Source organism: Petaurus breviceps, unplaced genomic scaffold (assembly GCF_028583685.1).
Source record: "Petaurus breviceps papuanus isolate PSGF00001 unplaced genomic scaffold, PetGlider_PUasm1.0 115, whole genome shotgun sequence".
In the NCBI taxonomy this organism is placed as follows: Eukaryota; Metazoa; Chordata; class Mammalia; order Diprotodontia; family Petauridae; genus Petaurus; species Petaurus breviceps.
Window position 1 is genome coordinate 658,495 of NW_027185612.1, and position 18,275 is coordinate 676,769.

The following is an 18,275-nucleotide window of genomic DNA, read 5'->3' on the forward strand; positions in this document are numbered from 1 at the left end:
CATTTTACAGAAGAGGAAACTGAGGCCCAGAGTGGTTAAGTGGCTTGCCCCACTGGGAAGTGGACCTTAGGGTCCCTGACTCCAGATCATTAACAGTAACTTTTGTACCATATGCCCTTCAGGAAAAGAAAGATGGTGGATTTGGACTTTGAATGGCAACCCGGGAGGACTACCCCATTCCCTCCAAATGTAATAATAAATCACAGTATTTCAGCCCATGCCTCAAATGGCATGGCAAGCTGAGAGCTAACTGGACCTTGTTCTAGCAATTTTTCACATAGTGGAGAAGAGAATGGGGAGATCTCTTTAACTTCCTTTCTAAAGGATCTCCATGACAACATCTTGAAGACAAGGAATTGACATTCCTGTTCTGGGGAAAGAGTCACACTAAGGACTGCTAATCTTGGACCCAAGTAAAAGCCTTTAACACATCACTCATAGGGAGAATTGCTTCTTCCAAGGCTCCTATATGGTGGCCTGTGAGATAGCTAGCCATTCTCATCCTGTCTGTGAAAGAAAGAAAGAAGCTACAATGCCCTGAGCCCCCTGGAAACTCCCAAGTGGTCTGGCCTTATAGTAATCTTCCCAGCCGGCTCTCTGAAGCTGTCCCATCCTATGCTTTTTCTCGTGCCTGGCCATGGCACTCCATGAATAGTCATGCTGTTGCCTCACAGAAGTGGTCCCTTCTTTTGGAATGTCACAATCCCCAGTGTTGGGAAGTGTCTTGGTTCTTCATCATGGGTCTTTTGGTGGGTCAGCATAATCCTTTTGTCCCGGAAGGCCTTCCCGCACACCTTGCACTGGTAGGGTTTTTCTTCTGGGCACGATGGGAGCAGTCCTCGGCCCCCTGCCTGGTGCACCCGCAGGTGGCTTTTCAAATGCTGCTTCTGGCTACAGGCCTTCCCGCATTCAGAGCATGTGTATGGCCGTTCACCCGTGTGCACCCTGCAGTGGATGGTCAGTGTCTTCTTGTCCTTAAAACTCTTGCCACAGCTGATGCAGGTGAAGGGACGCTCCCCTGTGTGAATGCGCTGGTGGCTGACCAGATGGTGCTTTTGGCTGAAGCATCGGGAGCACAGGGAGCAAGTGAAGGGCCTCTCACCTGTGTGCACTCGGTGGTGGCTCCTGAGATGGTGCTTCTGGCTAAAGCACTTCCCACACTGAAGGCAGCAGTAGGGCCTCTCCCCCACATGGGTCCGCTGGTGGGACACCAAGATCTGCTTGAGGCGGAAGCGCTGGCCACACTGCCCACAGACAAAGGGCCTCTCTGCCAGGTGATCGTTTATGTGTTTCTCGAGGTTTCCAGCCTTTCTGAAGCCTTTCCCACACTGCAGGCACACATGGGGCTTCCTAGGGACAGGTCTTCTATGCTTGAGGAGGGTATGCTCTGAAGAGGCATCTTTGAGCATCTCTCCTGTTCTATCATGCTTCCCTACATGGATCTTTCTATGCCGCTTCAGGTCCCCCTTGGAAGGGAAACCTTTACCACACTCCGGGCACTTAAAAGGCCTCTCCCCGGTGTGGCTGCGCTCATGGATGATCAAAGCTGTATTGCTTTTGAAGCTCTTGTCACACTCAGCACAAGTGGGGGGCTTCTTTTTCCCCAATAGCCTTTGGGGCACACTAGGCCTTTCTGCATAGGCCTGTTTTTTCCAGGATTTTTCTCTACTAGTGTTTTTCAACTTTAGGGGGACCTGGACAATACCTTCTGACTTCATCAAGAATGTAAATGTCTCTGGGTCTTCCATATTGTCTCCAATATCTTTAACCTTCTCATTTCTGATTGCTTTCCTAGGATCTAATGAGGAGAAAAATAATCCAGATGTTAGCCTATGGAGAGGGCCGTTCTCCTGTCAGTGAATATTAGTTCCCAGCCCCAGGGTAGTCCCCACATAAATCATCCTTTTCTAGTCTTCTTGCTCCATAATCTGGACAGGACCATTAGTTGTGGAACAACAGCCAGGCTACAGCCCTCAGTCAGAAGGCTTGAACCTTAGGGAGCTGGGGTGATAGAACTGGGAATATTATACACATCTAGATTTGAATGAAAAGAAATATTTAAGTAAAATCAAACAAACCGCAACCTCACCTTTCAGTAATAGGGAATTTATATGCAGGGAAACTGAAGTTTCAGTGCCTCAGATACTGAACCAAAGTTATCAAGCTTTGCTGCAGACAGACACACACATAATAAAAACATGGATACAGACCAGGTAGGTGGAGAATACTGACCTCACCTACTTAGTGTAGTGCTGGCTCAGATTAGTTTGTAGCTAAGCCAGAGAAATTCTTGGGAGTGTTAAAGAATTATCTAATTTAGGTTAGATTCTATCAGTAAGGCTGAGGATGTCCACTGAGGACACAAGGGTCATGGAGGAAAGACCTAATTTGGGGGATACCCTGCCCAGGTTGTAAATTTTGTTTTATTTTAGCTTATGACCAAGGAGCTGTCAACCTGCCTTAATATACTAGAACCCCTATATCCTAGGACTGAGATGACTCCAGTGACCCTTCCTCCCCGGAACCCAGAAGATACAATGTATAATGTAGACCAGCAGTGTGCAATAAAAACAAGGTCACATGTTGACTTAGAAAACCACATACTAACATTATCTGCATTATATTGTATTTTTATTCATTTTGTTAATTTTTTCCCAATGATGTTTTAATGTGGTTCTGGCTACCCAGGTCTACGTGTTTACTACAATCCCAAAGCACCACTCAGCTTAGACAAGGACTAGAAGAACATTGCACAGAAACGACATCCATCCGGCTCAAGGAGTCAGGCCCAGTCAGAACACCGAGATGACACCACCAGAAAGACAGTGTTAATCATCAGAAGTGTGAGTTTTCCCTCCACATGTACAATCCCCACCTGTGGGCCCCTCATGCTTTATCCTTATTCCAGCTTTCTCTCCTCACTAATGGTATGTATATTTGAGAAAACATGTGCCCTAGGCTTACAAGAAGAATGTTTTATTGAAAATTTGATTTTATTTCAATAAATGGCTTTGATTTGAGCTAATTATGTCCTTAGGCTGACTGTAAAGAAAAAGGAAACATCACTGGGGGCTAGTGAAGTATTATTTTGAGTGAATATGGATGTTTAGAGTACCTTGAAACTTGAGTAGTTATTCTGGGAGTGCCCATACACATGGGGAAAAGTGCAAAGATATGACAGCTCTCTGCCAGTACTCTGGCATTCTGGCCTACCTTTTTCCATTCTTTTGACTTCCTGGGCCAATACCAATGGAGGATGGAGGAAGGTGATGTCAGACCCTGGACTGAGTTTTTGGAAGAGGGAAGAGAAGGAAGCAACAGTGGCAGAGGTCTATACCCCTTCCAAAGTCAGTGTTAAATTTGTAACTATCAGGTCCAGGAAGCTAAAACTACGGATGCCAGTACATGAGGAATGCTGGCACAGGGTGAGAATGCCCTTGTTAGGGATACATAGAAGATACAAAAATGTGCACCCATAGGTTTACAGTCTAACAAGGCTACTGGCAGTAAGAAAGGGCTTATATGTACAAAAATCTTCTTAGCAGCTATTGTTAGCATTATTTATAACAGCAAAAACTAGAAACAAATTATGCATCAAATGATAACAGTGTAAAGGAACATTATATTGTATTAAAAAAATGGAAAAACTCATAGGAAGTCCTAGAAGCATAGTGAAGAAAACTGAGTCAGTAAGTGCAGCAATGTAAAGGGAGACTTTATTAAATCAACAAATCAAAACCTCTGGTTAAGTACAGTGGAAGATGTTGGTGCTGTCTTGTTAAAAGTTAAAGCTCACAGCCTTCCTTTCTTTTAACAAAGTATAGTTTAATACATTTCCTTTGGAGTCTAGTACTGTACTTTGCACACAGTAGGAGCTTAATAAATGTTTGTTGTGGAAAGAAACAAAGGCAGATAAGGAGAATACGAACTGCTTTAGAGAGGGTTAGAAGGCTTAGAACCAGAGATCTGGGCAGTGATTGAAAGCTGGAAGACTGAAGCAAGACTTACCCCAGTGGTGATTCAGGCTTCTTATGTGGTTCTGGGAGTCCCTCATCCATGGTTCTTCCTCCAGTTCAATTTTACAGATAACCTCTGGTTTGGCAGCAGGATACCCTGGATTGAGAAAGTTGGTTGTGAGTGTGTCTTATAATCACATAGGTAGAAATATAGGGCTCAGATATTATTTATGAAATCTGACTTGAAATGCACATTTGTAGGCAGCTAGGTGGCACAGTGAATAGAGCACAGGCCCTGGAGTTAGGAAGACCTGAGTTCAAATCTGGCCTCAGACACTTGACACTAGCTGTGTGACCTTGGGCAAGTCACTTCACCCCAATTGCCTTGTCTTCCCCCCTCCAAAAAACCCCAAAACAAACAAAAAAAAGAAGTGCATATTTGTAATGTCTTAGGCTCACCACCTTTGCAGAGGTCTATTGAAAATGGAAATTTTGGAAATGCAGCATGAGAAACATGCTGTTGACTAGCAAGAATGGCTAGTGGGAAAGGAGGCCTCAAGAGTGAAAGGCTGATGTACTAGGGCATCAGCATGTGTGTGTGGGGCTGCATAAAAGGCAGGGGGTTTTACATTGGCACAGTATGCTTCCCCCTTTTACAGCATCATAGGATTTAGAGCTGTAAGAGACATGGGCATCCTCTACCCACCCCGCCCCCCCATTTTATAGATAATGAATGACATTGAGGCCCAGAGATGTCATATGATTGCCCATGGTTACAAAAGTGCTAAGTAGGAGAGCTTGGATTTGAACTTGGGTCTTCTGAGTAGAAATCCAATATTCTTTCACTATCACTCCAAATCCCACCCCACTCCCTGCCCCCAGGAGACCAACCAAGCAGAGGGCAAGGCCGGGCTCTGAACACTTTTTGAGCTGTTTGAGCCTTCAGGGATTCTGAGGAAATTTGTGGCTCTAGGCTCCCTGACCCCACGCACCTGGGGATTCCTGATTGGACAGCTACCAAGCAAGTAATCAACACCCTCACCCAGCGAGGTCACCAACTCATAGGTCCCCCTCATCACGTCCTGGTAAAGCTCCTTCTGCTGTTGGTCCAGTACTGCCCACTCCTCCTGGGAGAAGTAGACGGCCACATCCTCGAATGTCACTGGCATCTGCAATGACAGCAATCACTGCACTGCTGTCAACCTGGACAAAGTCCCTGGGGCTACAGAGAGGATATCCAGGGACCTTTATAGTTCTGAAGCATACTTTCCAACCCTCTTCAAGGGCTCTGGGGCTCCAACACCTTGGGAAGGATCAGGAAGGTTCACTTGAATTTTGAAGGTGTCTCTCTACAGAACTCAGCTCAGTAAACCTTTAGCTCTCTTATTTTAAAGATTTTCTGCTTCCGTAATTTCTAGGAAATTAATGAGTACAGATACAAATAATGGTTATATCAGGTCACACTCACTGAGGACTATCATGGCACCTCTACCAATGAACAATCATAAACTTTTACCATGAAGGGTAGTAGGGAACAACATCATCCAATGGATTTAGGAGCAATCCTATTAGTAATCACTGCCCATCTGAAGGTGTCAAGTAACAGTAGGTCCCTGTAGCAGCAAGCACCCCAGTGTCCTCAGGGTTTGCTGCCAATACAGGTTCTTGGATCTGCTTTGATAAAGGAAAGCAACTCAAAATGGGTTAACAAGCTTACTTTAATCAGTCAGACATATATCGTTTACCTTGTTCAGGGGAAAAAGGTCAGCACCCCGAACTTCAAAGTATACAGGCAGAATTATCAAGACAGAAACAGATCAAGTGGACAGATTTCCAAACTGTCCAACCATTACATCCATACCCAGTCAACATCTGGGTTTCCACATCTGGGTTTTTCAAAGGGGGGGAGGGGGGGAGGGGGGGGTGGCCTGGACAACGGCTTCCCAGAATACAGATCAAATCACAGAACACTTCTCAAAGTGAGCCCCCAAAACAAAGCTACACATCAGGGCTTATATAGTCTTCTCCTGGCTCAGAGAATGTAACAACCTTTTGGACCCACTGGCCAATCAAAAAGTATCAACTGAAAAACAAGCCTCCCACCCCGGGCTCCAGGTGCACTTTAGCCTAGGGGCAGGGAAGATCTTTAAAATTTGCATTCCCATTACAGTCCCTCACACTGAAACTGTAGCCAACAGCTTCTGCAAGCCAGGGTTTTTTTTTTTCTATTCATTCATCAGCTATTTTTTCCCAGGCTCCTCCCAGAGTCCATTCCCCAAATACCAGCTTCTGCTCAGGGATTGTGATGGAATGATAATGATCATATTTCTTAAAAGATAAGCAATTTTATCATCTGGTCAATCCATTTCCTTTTCTAAGATTCTTATTCACTTCGATGTACCATTAGTAGGATGAGTTCAAAACAATGTGAGGTGAAATATTCTGAGAAGATGCCCATATCACAAACTCACTTAAGAAAAAGGTTGTGCTCATGGGTCCTAGGAGATTAGGTACTTGGCTAGAAATGATTTTATTCCTCCATGGATTATCTTTAGTTAAAATTTATAACTATCTTCTTCCAAAAGAATGAGAACTATTAAACATAATGCCAAATTAGGAAAACTGCAGGTAAAAACAGAATAGAAACTATCTAAAGGCAACAGAGGTACCATGGCATCTGTGATGAGCTGATTGTTACAATTTAGCTGTATATTTAATGCCTCTGAGTTTGAGGCTAAGGCAAAATGCAAAGTGCACTAACTTACAGCTTTTGTCTTCTGAAAGCAGAAAGCTCCCCAAATTTACCTGTAGGAACAAAGTTGCTATTGGAATTAGACTCAGAAATTTATCCCATTGATTCTTGACTCAGAATAATAAGATCCTAGATTTAGCTACAAAAGAACTTTAGGGGCCATCTTGCCCAATCCCATCAATTTATAGGTGAGGAAACTGAGGTCTAGAGACATACTTAAGGGCTCAAGGGAGTAAGCAGACTGGTTTTGGATTATCTCCTAAATCAAATCAATTGTCCCAGGGAGGTATGTGTTGGTTATAATGCTCCAGGGCCAGAATTTCACCCTTGAATGTAAAACCTTCCCAGATCACTTCAGTATATGGCAAAATTTCTCTTCTCTGAATTTCTGACAAAAATAATATCACATATTTCCACAGCACACATTAAAGTTCACAAAGTACTATCCTCATTCACAGCAATCTAGAGCAACCTTGTGAAGTTAGCAGTGAAAGTATTATGAATTCCATTTTACAGATGAAGAGAGTCTTAATAATGCTATGAAGTCAATAGTGTAAGCATTATCAACCCCATTTTGCAGGTAGAGAAACTGACTCAGAGAACCTCAATAACCTTGTGAGGCAGAATAGGTAATTATGCCCTCTTTTTATGAATGAGGAAACCAAAGGTCAAAAAGTTTAAATGGCTTGTCAGTGGTTACAGCCAGCAGGTGGCAGGGTCAAGGCTCAGACACCCTGGGTTCCTTCTACTATGCCACACTGCCTCTCTTTACTACTTAATTTTCTACTGATTATATGATGCTTACCTCATACTCTATAGAGGCAGAATTGGCTGAAAGAGCCTTGAACTAGAGTTCTGGGGTTGAGACTAATTAGCTGTATACATTTTCTTACCTCCCCTAAGCCTGAGTTTCCTCATTTGAAAACAGGATCATAATATTTACATCACCTGCCTCACAGAGCTGTTTCAAGGAAAGCACATTGTAAAACCTAGAGGACTATGCATCATTATCATCATGTCCCTGATTTCCCTTACGGGATAGTACATTACATAAGACTAGGTACTATGTCTTTGCATCTTTCATGGGCCTTTAACTGGTGTGGGTTCCTGGTACATGCCAGAATTTTCAAGGAAACGGCCAGACCCCAGGATCCTATAAAGACAGTTCAGTGGTGTCCTAAAAAAAACATTCTATATATATATATATATATATTTTTTTTTTTAAAATAAAGTGAATGATGGAGATCTTACAAGAGAATGTAGATTGCAAATTGTGGTACAAAACATGGAATGTTCTTGTGAGTTAGGAAACCAAGAATGAGGAATTCAGTGAAACCCAGGAAGACTTATATGAACTGACAATGTAAAGTAAGCAGAACCGGAAAAATATGTAGTGACTACAATAATATAAAAGGAAAGAACAATAAAATGAAACTGAACATTTCATAATTAGAAAAACTAAGCTTTGCCTAGGAAAAGAGATGAGAAAAATATACCTCCTTCCTTTTGTGGAAGATTTGGGGGACTATGAGCATGGAATGTTTCATGTGCTTTCAATTAAGTTAAATAGCATTTATTAAGGGTCAAACTCTGGGGTAACAAAGACAAAAAATATAACAGATCCCGTTCTTAAGAAGCTTATATTCTACTGGGGTGGGGGTGGGGTGGTCATGAATAAAAAAGATCTTTCTCAGATAGAGAAATATATACAGGCTATAGGTCTATAAATATCTCTCTGTGTACAAATAAGGAAAAACAAAATAAATACAAAGTAATTGGGGGAGGGTGGATCGCTGATAACTGAAGGAATGAGGTACTAGTAGTTATGCTAAGCTTTGACAGGCATTAAAGCTTCCACTGGGCAGACGTAAAGGAAGAGAGCAAGACTGATACATCGGTAGGTTGTGCTGAACTGTTTATTTTTCTTTTTAGTCTTTGTTACAAGGGAAGGCATGATGGTTAGGGAAAGGGGATGAGCATAATGGAAAATGAATGTAATGTAGAAGTGAAAGGCATCAGTAAAACTCATAAAGCAAGACAGAATGTGGATGGTTCATTTCAATCCAACCGTGTGGGTGGAAAAACGCTCTTGTGCCTATACTGTACAATGGTGTTTCTTTACTATATAAACACTCACATTTTCCCATTGAGATTTGGAGGCAGATATAACATCAGGAATGAGCTTTTTGTTACCAAGTTATGTTGATCTCAAGCCCTGGGATTATAGCAGGCAGGTCAGCATGCTGTTTTTTAAGACAATCTCATGGGGCTCCTGCTATTTTTTTTTTTTGTAGAAGGGAAAACTGCACCTACTAATTTTAACAATCTGTTCTATGATTCTTAGAATTTAGAGTTGGAAAGGACCTGGGAGTCATTTAATCTGACTCCTTCAGGTGTACAGATTTGGGAACAGGCCCAGAAAGGGCAAAGTCATGCAGTAGGTAAATGGCAGAGTCAGAACTAGAACCCAGGTCTCCTGACTCTTAGTGTAGATCCCTTCCAGATCTGTCAACTTTAACACATAATTTCAAGGGGTAGAACAGAGAAATAAATCAGTAGATACTACTATATTCAGGGCTACCCAGACTATCCTATCTTCTTATGGTTCACAAATCCTAACTACTTGGGAAGTAAAGAAAAAGATCTGGTCTAGCCATAGAAAAGAGGGAATGCAATTCTTTTTAGGCTCCAGACCAAGTTTTCTGGCCTAGAATGTGAGCTCGGGATATAAGGAGAGCATCACTGCATGGATGACCATCTACCCCATCAGCTTCTATGATTTCTTGGAGTCACCTTGGGAGCAGGGTGGCCAGGAATGTCCTTTAACCTGATGTGGGTTACTGGTACCTGCCAAAATTGGCAAGGAAACAGCCAGACCCCAGGATCCTATGAAGACAGTTCAGTGTTGTGTTTCTTTCTCATCCCACAAACCCTTACTCCTTCTATCCTTCCTTTCCATCATAGTCCAGTCCTCACCCTCCTGGTGCCAACTTTCGAAGAGGAGGACGGATTCCAGTTCCCCAGATCCATAGAACAGAGCTTGTACTGTACTCACTCCTCTCACCCTGCAGGCTCCCTGCCACCCGAATAGTGAGGAATCCTTAACCTCAGTCCCAGGAGGCCCCCTCCCCCGAAGAGAACAGGGCCAGGCAGATGGATAAAGGGCCCAGTCCCCAGCGGGTCTCGGTTGCCTCTCTTTCAGAGCTGGACCTTCTTTTGGGCCCAGGACTGCCCCGAGGGCTGGGCAGCAAGTCCTACCTGCAGAGAGAGCCCTTCGGACAGCCGGGTTGCACTCTGGCCCCAGACTGGCCCTGGGCCCCGGCTCTCCTGTAAGCACTGCAGCTGAGGCATTGGAAGCTCCGCGTATCACCGGAGGCAGGCGGCTGGTACTGGCCTATCCCGGCTGGCATGGACCAAGCCGAGCTGGCTGCGAAACCTCCACGCACCTCACGCACTTGGGGCGGGATGGGATGGTGATGTGCAGGTTGAAGGACAAAGAAAATACGAGGAGGGAGAGGACGTAGGGAAAGCAGACAGCAGAAGGGAAGGGTTTAGCCGGAGGATAGCAGGATTGGGCCCAGGGTAGGGATGGGGGTAGGGGTGGAGAGCGGATCTGAGACCAGACTAGGAGATGCTGGAGGAGACTGAATTGAGCATCCTTCTTGCAAGAGTTGAGATTCATCTTCGTTATTCCTCTTCTCTGGAGTGGACCAATAGGCGGCTCCCAGCTATTTCCCGCCCCCCCTTTCAACCCCAGTGGCTTGTGGGACTTGTAGTACTTGGTCGCCACTCCCGGAGGCGCCCGCACCCTCTGGCCACCCTTTGGCCTCTATGTACTTTGGAGGCTGGGGCAGGGAAGCTGGACAGGCGTGGAACGGCTAAAAGAGGGAGAAGGAGAAAAGCCTTTTCTCTGCCTCCTCTAACTTTGGCCTAGATAAGAGAAAGGGATGTGAGGCACTGAAACTGGTGTCTGCAAAAGCTGTGGGGAAAAAAAGGAGCCATTGGCTGGAGGGGCTAGGGCGACCCAAGGACTAGGGGAGGATCCGAATGACTTCGGTGTGCTCCTGCAGCCAGGGCTGTCTAGGCATGTCATGCTAGATACAGACAAGAGGGTAGGAGTGCTAGAGGCTGATCCTCATACTATCCCTCTCATTTTCCCCTTTGCAACACTTACCATCCTGTTAAAGCTCAGTTAAAATCTCCCCTCTTCCAGAAAGCCTCCAGCCAACTCCTCCTCCCCCCACATTGGTAAAACACAAAAACGAAAACAAAACCTTCTCCCTCCAAGTCCCCGAGAAACTTTGTTTTGTAACTAATGCTCTTGTCTAGTAATATTGTGCATTATACTTAACGAGTGTTTAGGTCTTATTTCCTTCCCAGAACTGAAAGTGAGTTCTAGGGTCATGTTTTATCTAAATTTCTTATCTCCGCCAGAGCCTAGCATGGTGATATGCACAAAGTAGAAGCTTAGTAAAATTTTCATTTGTTGATTAATTTTAAAATGGAACCCGCATTGGTGCATTGGAAAGAGCAAAAGACTGGATGACAGAAGACTTGGCTTCAGTTACTAAGTCTATCACTTATCATAGGATCATGGGATCTAGTCCAACCCATTCATTCTACAGATGAAGAAAGAGACCCAGAGAGGTGAAATAGCTTGCCCGAGGTCACACAAAGTAGCAGAACTGGGAGTCGAACCTAGATCTTCTGACTCCCATCTAACGGCGCTCTTTCTGCTTACAGGTGGTGCAACGCTAAGTATCTCTCTAGTCTCAGTTTCCTCATCTGTAAAATGAGGATGTCCGAGGTGGCTTCCAGGTATAACATTCCATGATTTCGGTGAAAAGAAGGAAGAAAAAGTGGAATAATTGAATCCTATCTGGAGAAGAAGAATCAGAATCCAGGCAGATAGTTTTTATTCTTCTTTCTTCCTTCCCACCTGGTTCCCCCCAACCCCATTCCACTTTTCAAGCAGCCCAACAGGGTTTTTTGCTCCGCCCTCTCCAGGTTTGTCTAGGGAAATTGGTGCTTTTGCTGGAGAAGAGACCAACCTTGCGAATCCCACCTGGGTCCTAAAATCCTCTGGCCTCCTCCCAGCCCGAGGCGGAGAAAGGCTACTGCGCATGCTTCCGCAGGCTGCGCTAGCTGCTTTCTTAAATCTGTGTGCTTCATCAAAGGCTGAGAAATCGGACGCTGCGGTTGAAGTTCTGCTCCCTTTCGCCCCGGCTGTGCGCGTGCCATCTCTCAGGCGCGGGCCCCCAACCTTCTAGCCGGTCTCCGAGCCTTCCATCTGGTGCGCGGAACCTCCAGCCCGCTCCAGCCATGACAGCTCATTCCTTCGCTGTCCCCGTGATTGTCTTCACCACCTTCTGGGGCCTTATCGGTATTGCCGGGCCCTGGTTCGTGCCCAAGGGGCCCAATCGCGGGTAAGAGTAGCCCTCCGAACCCTCGTGAATCCCAGATTGGTTCCCTGGTTCCCCTTCCTTGTCCCTGGTGCTGTTAAGCGTCATCCCAGCCCTTACCTGCCAATCACTGGGTCATCTTTTCATTTGCCCTTGGCCCTCTTCCCTACCTTAAAGCCCACCCCCGACTCTTTTCCCTTCGCCTTCCCCAGCACTGCATTATATCTTCTCTCCAGCCACCGATTAATTCAGTCAGTAAATATTTACTGAATTCGTGCTGTTTCTCCATCCCTGACCCACGAACTGTGGGGATGGATACCAAAGGAAAAACCTGTTTGTTTTTTTTTCTGTAAGCTTACTGAAGGCAGGCACCGTACCATGCCTTATCCTGCGTTTGTGGTCCACTTCTCAGCACCTAATATTGTGCTCTGCACCCAGTAAACGATTAATAACTGTGTGTTGAGCTGAAAGACAGGATAACCTGCCCCATAGGAGCTTACAGTTTAATTAGAAGATGCCAGACTCAAGAGAGAAAATTTTTATTGTTGTGTCCTTTCAGTCCTGTCTCCACTCTTTGTGACCCCATTTGGAGTTTTCTTGGCAAAAATATTGGAGTGGTTTCCGTTTCCTTCTCCTGCTAATTTACAGATAAGGAAACTGAGGCCAACAGGGTGAAGTGACCCAGGGTCACTTGACCAATATATCAGTTACTAACTCTTTGGTGGGGATTGTCATTGCAGTAAGATTTAAGAGAGCAAGCAGTCAGGATGAGCCATGCTTTTGTAAAATTACTGTTTACTGGATAGGTGGGGAGCTGGATAAAGACAATGACTCCAGGCTACCAGGCAGATCTCACCTCTGGCCAGACATACAAGACTCTATTGAGACTCTCCTTTTAGGCAGCATAGTATAATGGAGAAGACCAGGCGTTGCTATTTATTTACTAGCAGTGTGACCTTGGGTGAATCATTTCAATTTGACAAACACCAGTCAAGTGACTGTGCAAGGCACCATGCTAATCATTTGGGATAAAAAAATGAAAAATTATACTGTGCTACCTTGAAGAACTAACGGCTTAATTTCCTCATCTTTAACATCTACCCTCCCTTTTTCACAGGGTTATTGTAAAAACTCTTTGTGAACTAATGTCCTATGAAGTAGATGATTCCCCAGTCCATTTTTTTTTTTAAAGCAATTGGGGTTAAGTAACTTGCTCAAGGTTACACAGCCAGGTGTTTCTGGGTGGATGCTAAGTGTCTGAGACGGATTGGATCCCCCAGGTCATCCCGACACTGGGGCCGGTGCTCTTACTCTCTGTGCTACCTGGCCGCCCCTCCCCAGTTCATTTTAACCTAATTGAGGGTCAAACTACTTCTGCCCTCTGGAATCTCTCAGTATGGTGCCTGGCACACAGTAGGCACTTAATAAATGTTTATTGACTGACAGACCTGAAGTTTTTTCTCTGATGTGACTAAAATCCCTTTTGGTGTGTTTTAAGGGCCTCTCCTGTTCCATGTGGACATGGAAAGTAGATGGTTGGGATTTTGATAAAACAATTCTTGTATTTCCCATGTCTCTTCTGTGCTGCCTATTTCCTTACATATCTACTGGTGTCCTACCGAGCCTAATATTTCCATGGCCCCCCTTTTTTTTTAAAGCAATCGGGGTAAGTAACTTGCTCAAGGTTACAAGGCCAGTTATTTCTGGGTGTGGTGCTAAGTATCTGAGCCCAGATCTGATTCCCAGGTCATCCGGACACTGGAGCTGGTGCTCTTACTTGCTGAGCCACCTGGCTGCCCCTTCCATGGCCCTTTTTTCTTTATATTTTGCACTCCAGAGCTGACTCTGACTTTCTACAGGTTTACAAATCCTATCAGCTTTAAGTCTTCCTTTGGACACCTCTGCTCTACTTCTGCTGTTTCCAAGAATCCCTCTGATTGCTAAGCTGCAGTAGGGGAAGAGGCTGGAGCCAAGGGACTCTAAATGCCCTCTTCAAGTGGATCCTAAACCTGCCTGTCTTTGGCCAGTCTAACCTCTCCTCTCTCTTATTGCAGGGTAATCATCACCATGTTGGTCACCACTGCTGTCTGCTGTTACCTTTTGTAAGTAACTCTCCTGGAAGTCCACACTCCCAAACTAATTATTTTTCTGATTAGTCCTTCCCCACATCCCCAACTCTGCCAAACTTCCCTTTTGCTTCTGTTGAGCATTTAAAACATTATATATGTTGCACTGGCACACCTAAGGAGGTGAGGTTTGGGTGACAATTTGCTAGGTATGGTGTAGGGGGAGAATTCTTGTTCAGGAAAGGGTTGGACTAGATGGCCACTAAGGCTTCCCTGACACTGAAGTTACATGGTTCTCTGAGGTGAGGGGGATTTTATAGGGATTCCCTGCTTTGAGAAAATCCAACACGACAGTTTAACTTAAGAACAGATAAATTTACATTATGAAAGCATTCTTTCCATTTGTTTTGTGATGCCTTTATTGTTTGCAGGTGATACTTTGTAGGTATAACATGAAACACAAGAGAGATTGTAGTAGTAGCATTGACCCAAGTAGGCTGCCTTCCTTTAAGTCTGCAGAAAGGCAGTGCGTTACCATATTAATTATCCAACAAGGGAGTTCAATATGAGTTGTCTTTCTGTTGCTTCTCTATTTGAGCCACCAACCCGGAAAAATGGTTACCTTAGTTCCTCTCTGACATATATGCGAAGTACAACTTCCCAAAAGGCTACCATTGTTTGCTCAGCCTGCAAATCCCTAGACTGTTCCTCCTTTCCCTGTTCTCCTGCAACTCCTTCTGCCACTCAGATTTGAAATTTAAACTAGGGGACAATATGAATTATTGCTCCATATGACTTAAAATAGGAAATGTATAAAGCAAGAACCTCCACTCCGTTAGCTGTAATCTCTCTTTGTCAATGGTCCCCACATTCACAGGACACAGGAACAACAATAAATAACTAATAATGATAAGGCTTAATGATAAAAGTTCTTTAAAATTTGCAAAGTGATTACATATATCATATGATTTGTTCCTCTTAACAACCTTGTGCTGTTATTATCCCCATTTTCCAGATGAAGGAACAGAGGCAAAGAGAAGCTAAGTGATTTTGCCAGAGTCACTTAGCTCCGAAGTACTTGAGGCATGATTTGAAGTCTGGTCTTTTTGACTTCAAGCCCAGCACACTACCCCCTATGCCACCTACATGCCCTTGATGTGATAGCCACCATTTATAAATGGTACTTTAAGGTTTGCAGAGTGCTTTATGTATATATCTCATTTAATCCTCACAACAAACCTGTGGTGTAGGTGCTGTTCTTATCTCTGTTTTACAGATGAAGAGACTGAAGCTGACAGAGGTTAAGTGATTTACCTAGAGTAGAATAGCTGTTAAATGTCTGAGACAAGACTCAACAGGCTGTGGCCAATCAGGAAACCTCCTTTTCTTTGAAGAGCCTTGAGGGGTATGTTATGATACAGTGAAAACAACAATGGACAGCAGTGGATTAGGAAATCAGAGTTCTTGTCCAGACTTTGGCACATCCCAGGAGTTGTTGTGGATAAGGCATTTAACCTTCTAATAATAATAGCTAGCATTTATATTGCACCTATCAAATGCCAAGCTCTTTACAAATATCATCTGATTCTCACAACAAACCTGCAAACTGTACAGTATTATTATTACACCCCTCTTACAATTGAGGAAACTGAGGTAGACAAAGGTTAAGTGACTTGTTTACACAGCTAGTAAGTGTCTGAGGTGGAATTTGAACTCAGGTCTTTCTGACTGTAGGCCCAGCACTTTATCCCACTTTGCCATTTGGCTTCAGTTTCCCCATCTGCAAAACGGGAATAAAAGTAATATCATCTTCCCTACCTCCCAGGGTTGATCAGAAGAGATAATAAATCTTAGTGTGATCTACATACCAGATGTCATTGTAGTTGTTGTTAGTTTATTACTTTGAGGAAAGCACCCTTTAATGTTGATTCAAGGCGAGGGAGTGCTGACTAGATGTTTTTCTTGCTCACAGTTAAGGAGCAGGTCAAAATGAAAAGTAAAGAGCCCATGACATGAAAATATAAGCGAGTGATCTGACTTACAGATATTCACTTTATGTACAAGTTTATCCAGGACATGAGTTACATAAAGCAGATACAACTATGAGAAGAAAGGAGGGAGAGGTGCGGTTAATGGAGACCAAGATGATTGATAATTGATATCCTGCCTCATGAAAGAGATGGGAAGATATCTACGTGTAAATATATCCGCACTTAATTATAGCTTTGGGGGTGGGGAGAGAAAGGAGGAAAAAGAAGAAAGTAAAAAGCACATTGTAGAGAATAAAAGAAAGCTTAGCAGGAAGCAAAGAACACTCTCAACACAATGTGTATTATTTCTCATACAGGCTTTCTTGAAATGAAAATTTGTTGCTATATATTTTGAATCCTCTCTTATGTTCTGTTATGCACTTATGTTCTCTTATGTTCTGCTATGCACATAACCTGCTTTTTTTTTCTTTTGTATTTAAGTTTCAGTATTTAAGTTTATGATTGTTTTTTTTCTTTTCTCTGTTTTGTATTTGTGTTCTAGTGTTTGAGTCCAAAAAAAAGAGATGGGAAGAAACCCATTCCTTTGTCTGATTGTTAATGAAAACTTTGGGGGCTGAGATTTGATTTCGCTGAGGGTAGAGGCGTTCTTGTCCATGGTTTCAGATGACCAATCCAAGTCTATCTGTCTTACTTGGTTTTGTCACCTCTCAGGCAAGGATAATTCTGGCCTACCTCCTATTAGGCAGGAGTTTTGGTATAGTGGAAAAAACCCTGGCCTCCAAGTCAGAAGACCTGTGTGTGCATTTGTTCTGTCCCCACTATTAGCCATGTGACCCCAACCAAGTCTGAGGCAGCTAGGTCTTGAAGTGTTTAGAGGAAGGGGCCTGGAGTCAAGGAATATTTGAATTCGTATCCAGCCTCAAACACTTAGCAGTCATATCACCCTGGGCAAATCACTTAACCTCTTATAGCCTCAATTTCTCCATCTGTAAAATGAAAATAATAATAATAGCTCCTAACTCCCAGGGTTGGTGTGACAATAAAAATCAGGCAGTATTTGTAAAGCATTTTGTAAACCCTATATAAATGCTACCTATTACTATTATATCATCATCATCATCTCTCTGAGCCTGAATTTTCCTCATCTGTAAAATGGGGCTAGTAGTTCACATACTACCCATTTGCTAGGGTTGGGAAGTAGTAAACTGCAAAGAGTTATTATTATTTCCTTCCTCTAGAAAACCTAACCTGATTAAATAAAGGTAGGATGGAATAATGAACTCAAGCACAGGTGGTGTCTCAGTCCTGATCATGGAAATCTCTAGTATCAACCTTCTTTTTCCAGATCCACACAAAAAGGAGAACTATCTTTTCTCTATCACTAGCAGCTGACTTATTACCACTCTGGCTCAGTTGGGCCCTCTATTTGTACCCCAGCTGAAGACTAATAATTGTAGAGTTTTAAAGAGCATCTAGTCTAGTCTAGTACCCTCATTCTACAACTGAGGAAACTGAGACCCTAGGAAAGAAAGGGGTTTAACATAAGCGTCGTTCATTTTTGTCTTTGTAGCTCCCAGAGACTAACACAGTGCATGGCGTATAGAAGGCACTTACTAAGTGTTTGATGAATGACTGATTGTCCAGTAACATGTGATCAGGTAGTGGCAGAGCTGGGCCTAGGACCCAATTCAGTGAGTTCAGTTTCCAAGGCTCTAGTCAGTAAGTTCAGTTTTGTGTTTAGATCCGAGAAGATCCTCAAGAAATATTAAGTCATTTGGGGCTGTTAGGATCATTTGGTTAATGTGAAGTCATGGGTTTGTTCTCTGTGGGCCAGTTAGCCATACACACAAGGGGAACAATGATTTATAGTTATAGGCTGTTCCTATAACCCTGGGGAGCTATCACATAAACTCCCATGCTTAGTCATGGGGCAGACAGGCATACACAGTACTTGGTTTCATCTAATCCAGTCTCATTATTGGAAAAAAGCGACTCAAAGTACAAGCCCTAATGATTGACAGGAGAGCAGCAGCATATGCTTTGCATGGAAAAATAATCGTTTGTCTGAGGTTCAGGGTAGCATTCCTACTCCTTTCAAACTCTTGTCT

At 43.7% G+C, this 18,275-nt stretch overlaps 2 protein-coding genes across 8 annotated transcripts in view; one reads left to right on the forward strand and one right to left on the reverse strand.

Annotated features, from left to right (window-relative positions):
* Positions 1 to 451: 451 nt before the first annotated feature.
* LOC138157603 (zinc finger protein 84-like) lies at positions 452 to 10,396 on the reverse strand. 3 transcript variants are annotated; one of them, XM_069083227.1, is made up of 4 exons: positions 9,967 to 10,396; positions 4,999 to 5,125; positions 4,009 to 4,113; positions 452 to 1,798 (listed from the first exon to the last, which is right to left on the reverse strand). In XM_069083227.1, the coding sequence occupies exons 1-4, from the start codon at positions 10,057 to 10,059 to the stop codon at positions 669 to 671; spliced, it is 1,455 nt and encodes a 484-aa protein (XP_068939328.1). In that variant the 5' UTR covers positions 10,060 to 10,396; the 3' UTR covers positions 452 to 668. The 3 variants fall into 3 exon arrangements, with proteins under 3 accessions (XP_068939328.1, XP_068939335.1, XP_068939344.1); XM_069083234.1 differs by having other exon boundaries at positions 4,949 to 5,125; positions 9,967 to 9,987; XM_069083243.1 differs by lacking the exon at positions 4,999 to 5,125.
* Positions 10,397 to 11,649: 1,253 nt separating this feature from the next.
* Positions 11,650 to 18,275, forward strand: part of ATP6V0E2 (ATPase H+ transporting V0 subunit e2) — a 35,286-nt gene continuing 28,660 nt past the window's right edge. For 3 of the 5 annotated variants that reach the window (XM_069083375.1, XM_069083384.1, XM_069083365.1), the window contains exons 1-2: positions 11,651 to 12,134; positions 14,165 to 14,212. In XM_069083375.1, the coding sequence (XP_068939476.1) occupies positions 12,031 to 12,134; positions 14,165 to 14,212 (152 nt within the window). In that variant the 5' untranslated portion in view covers positions 11,651 to 12,030. Of the gene's footprint in view, positions 12,135 to 14,164; positions 14,213 to 18,275 lie in introns of all 5 variants that reach the window. The other 2 variants (XM_069083393.1, XM_069083355.1) reach the window with 2 other exon arrangements.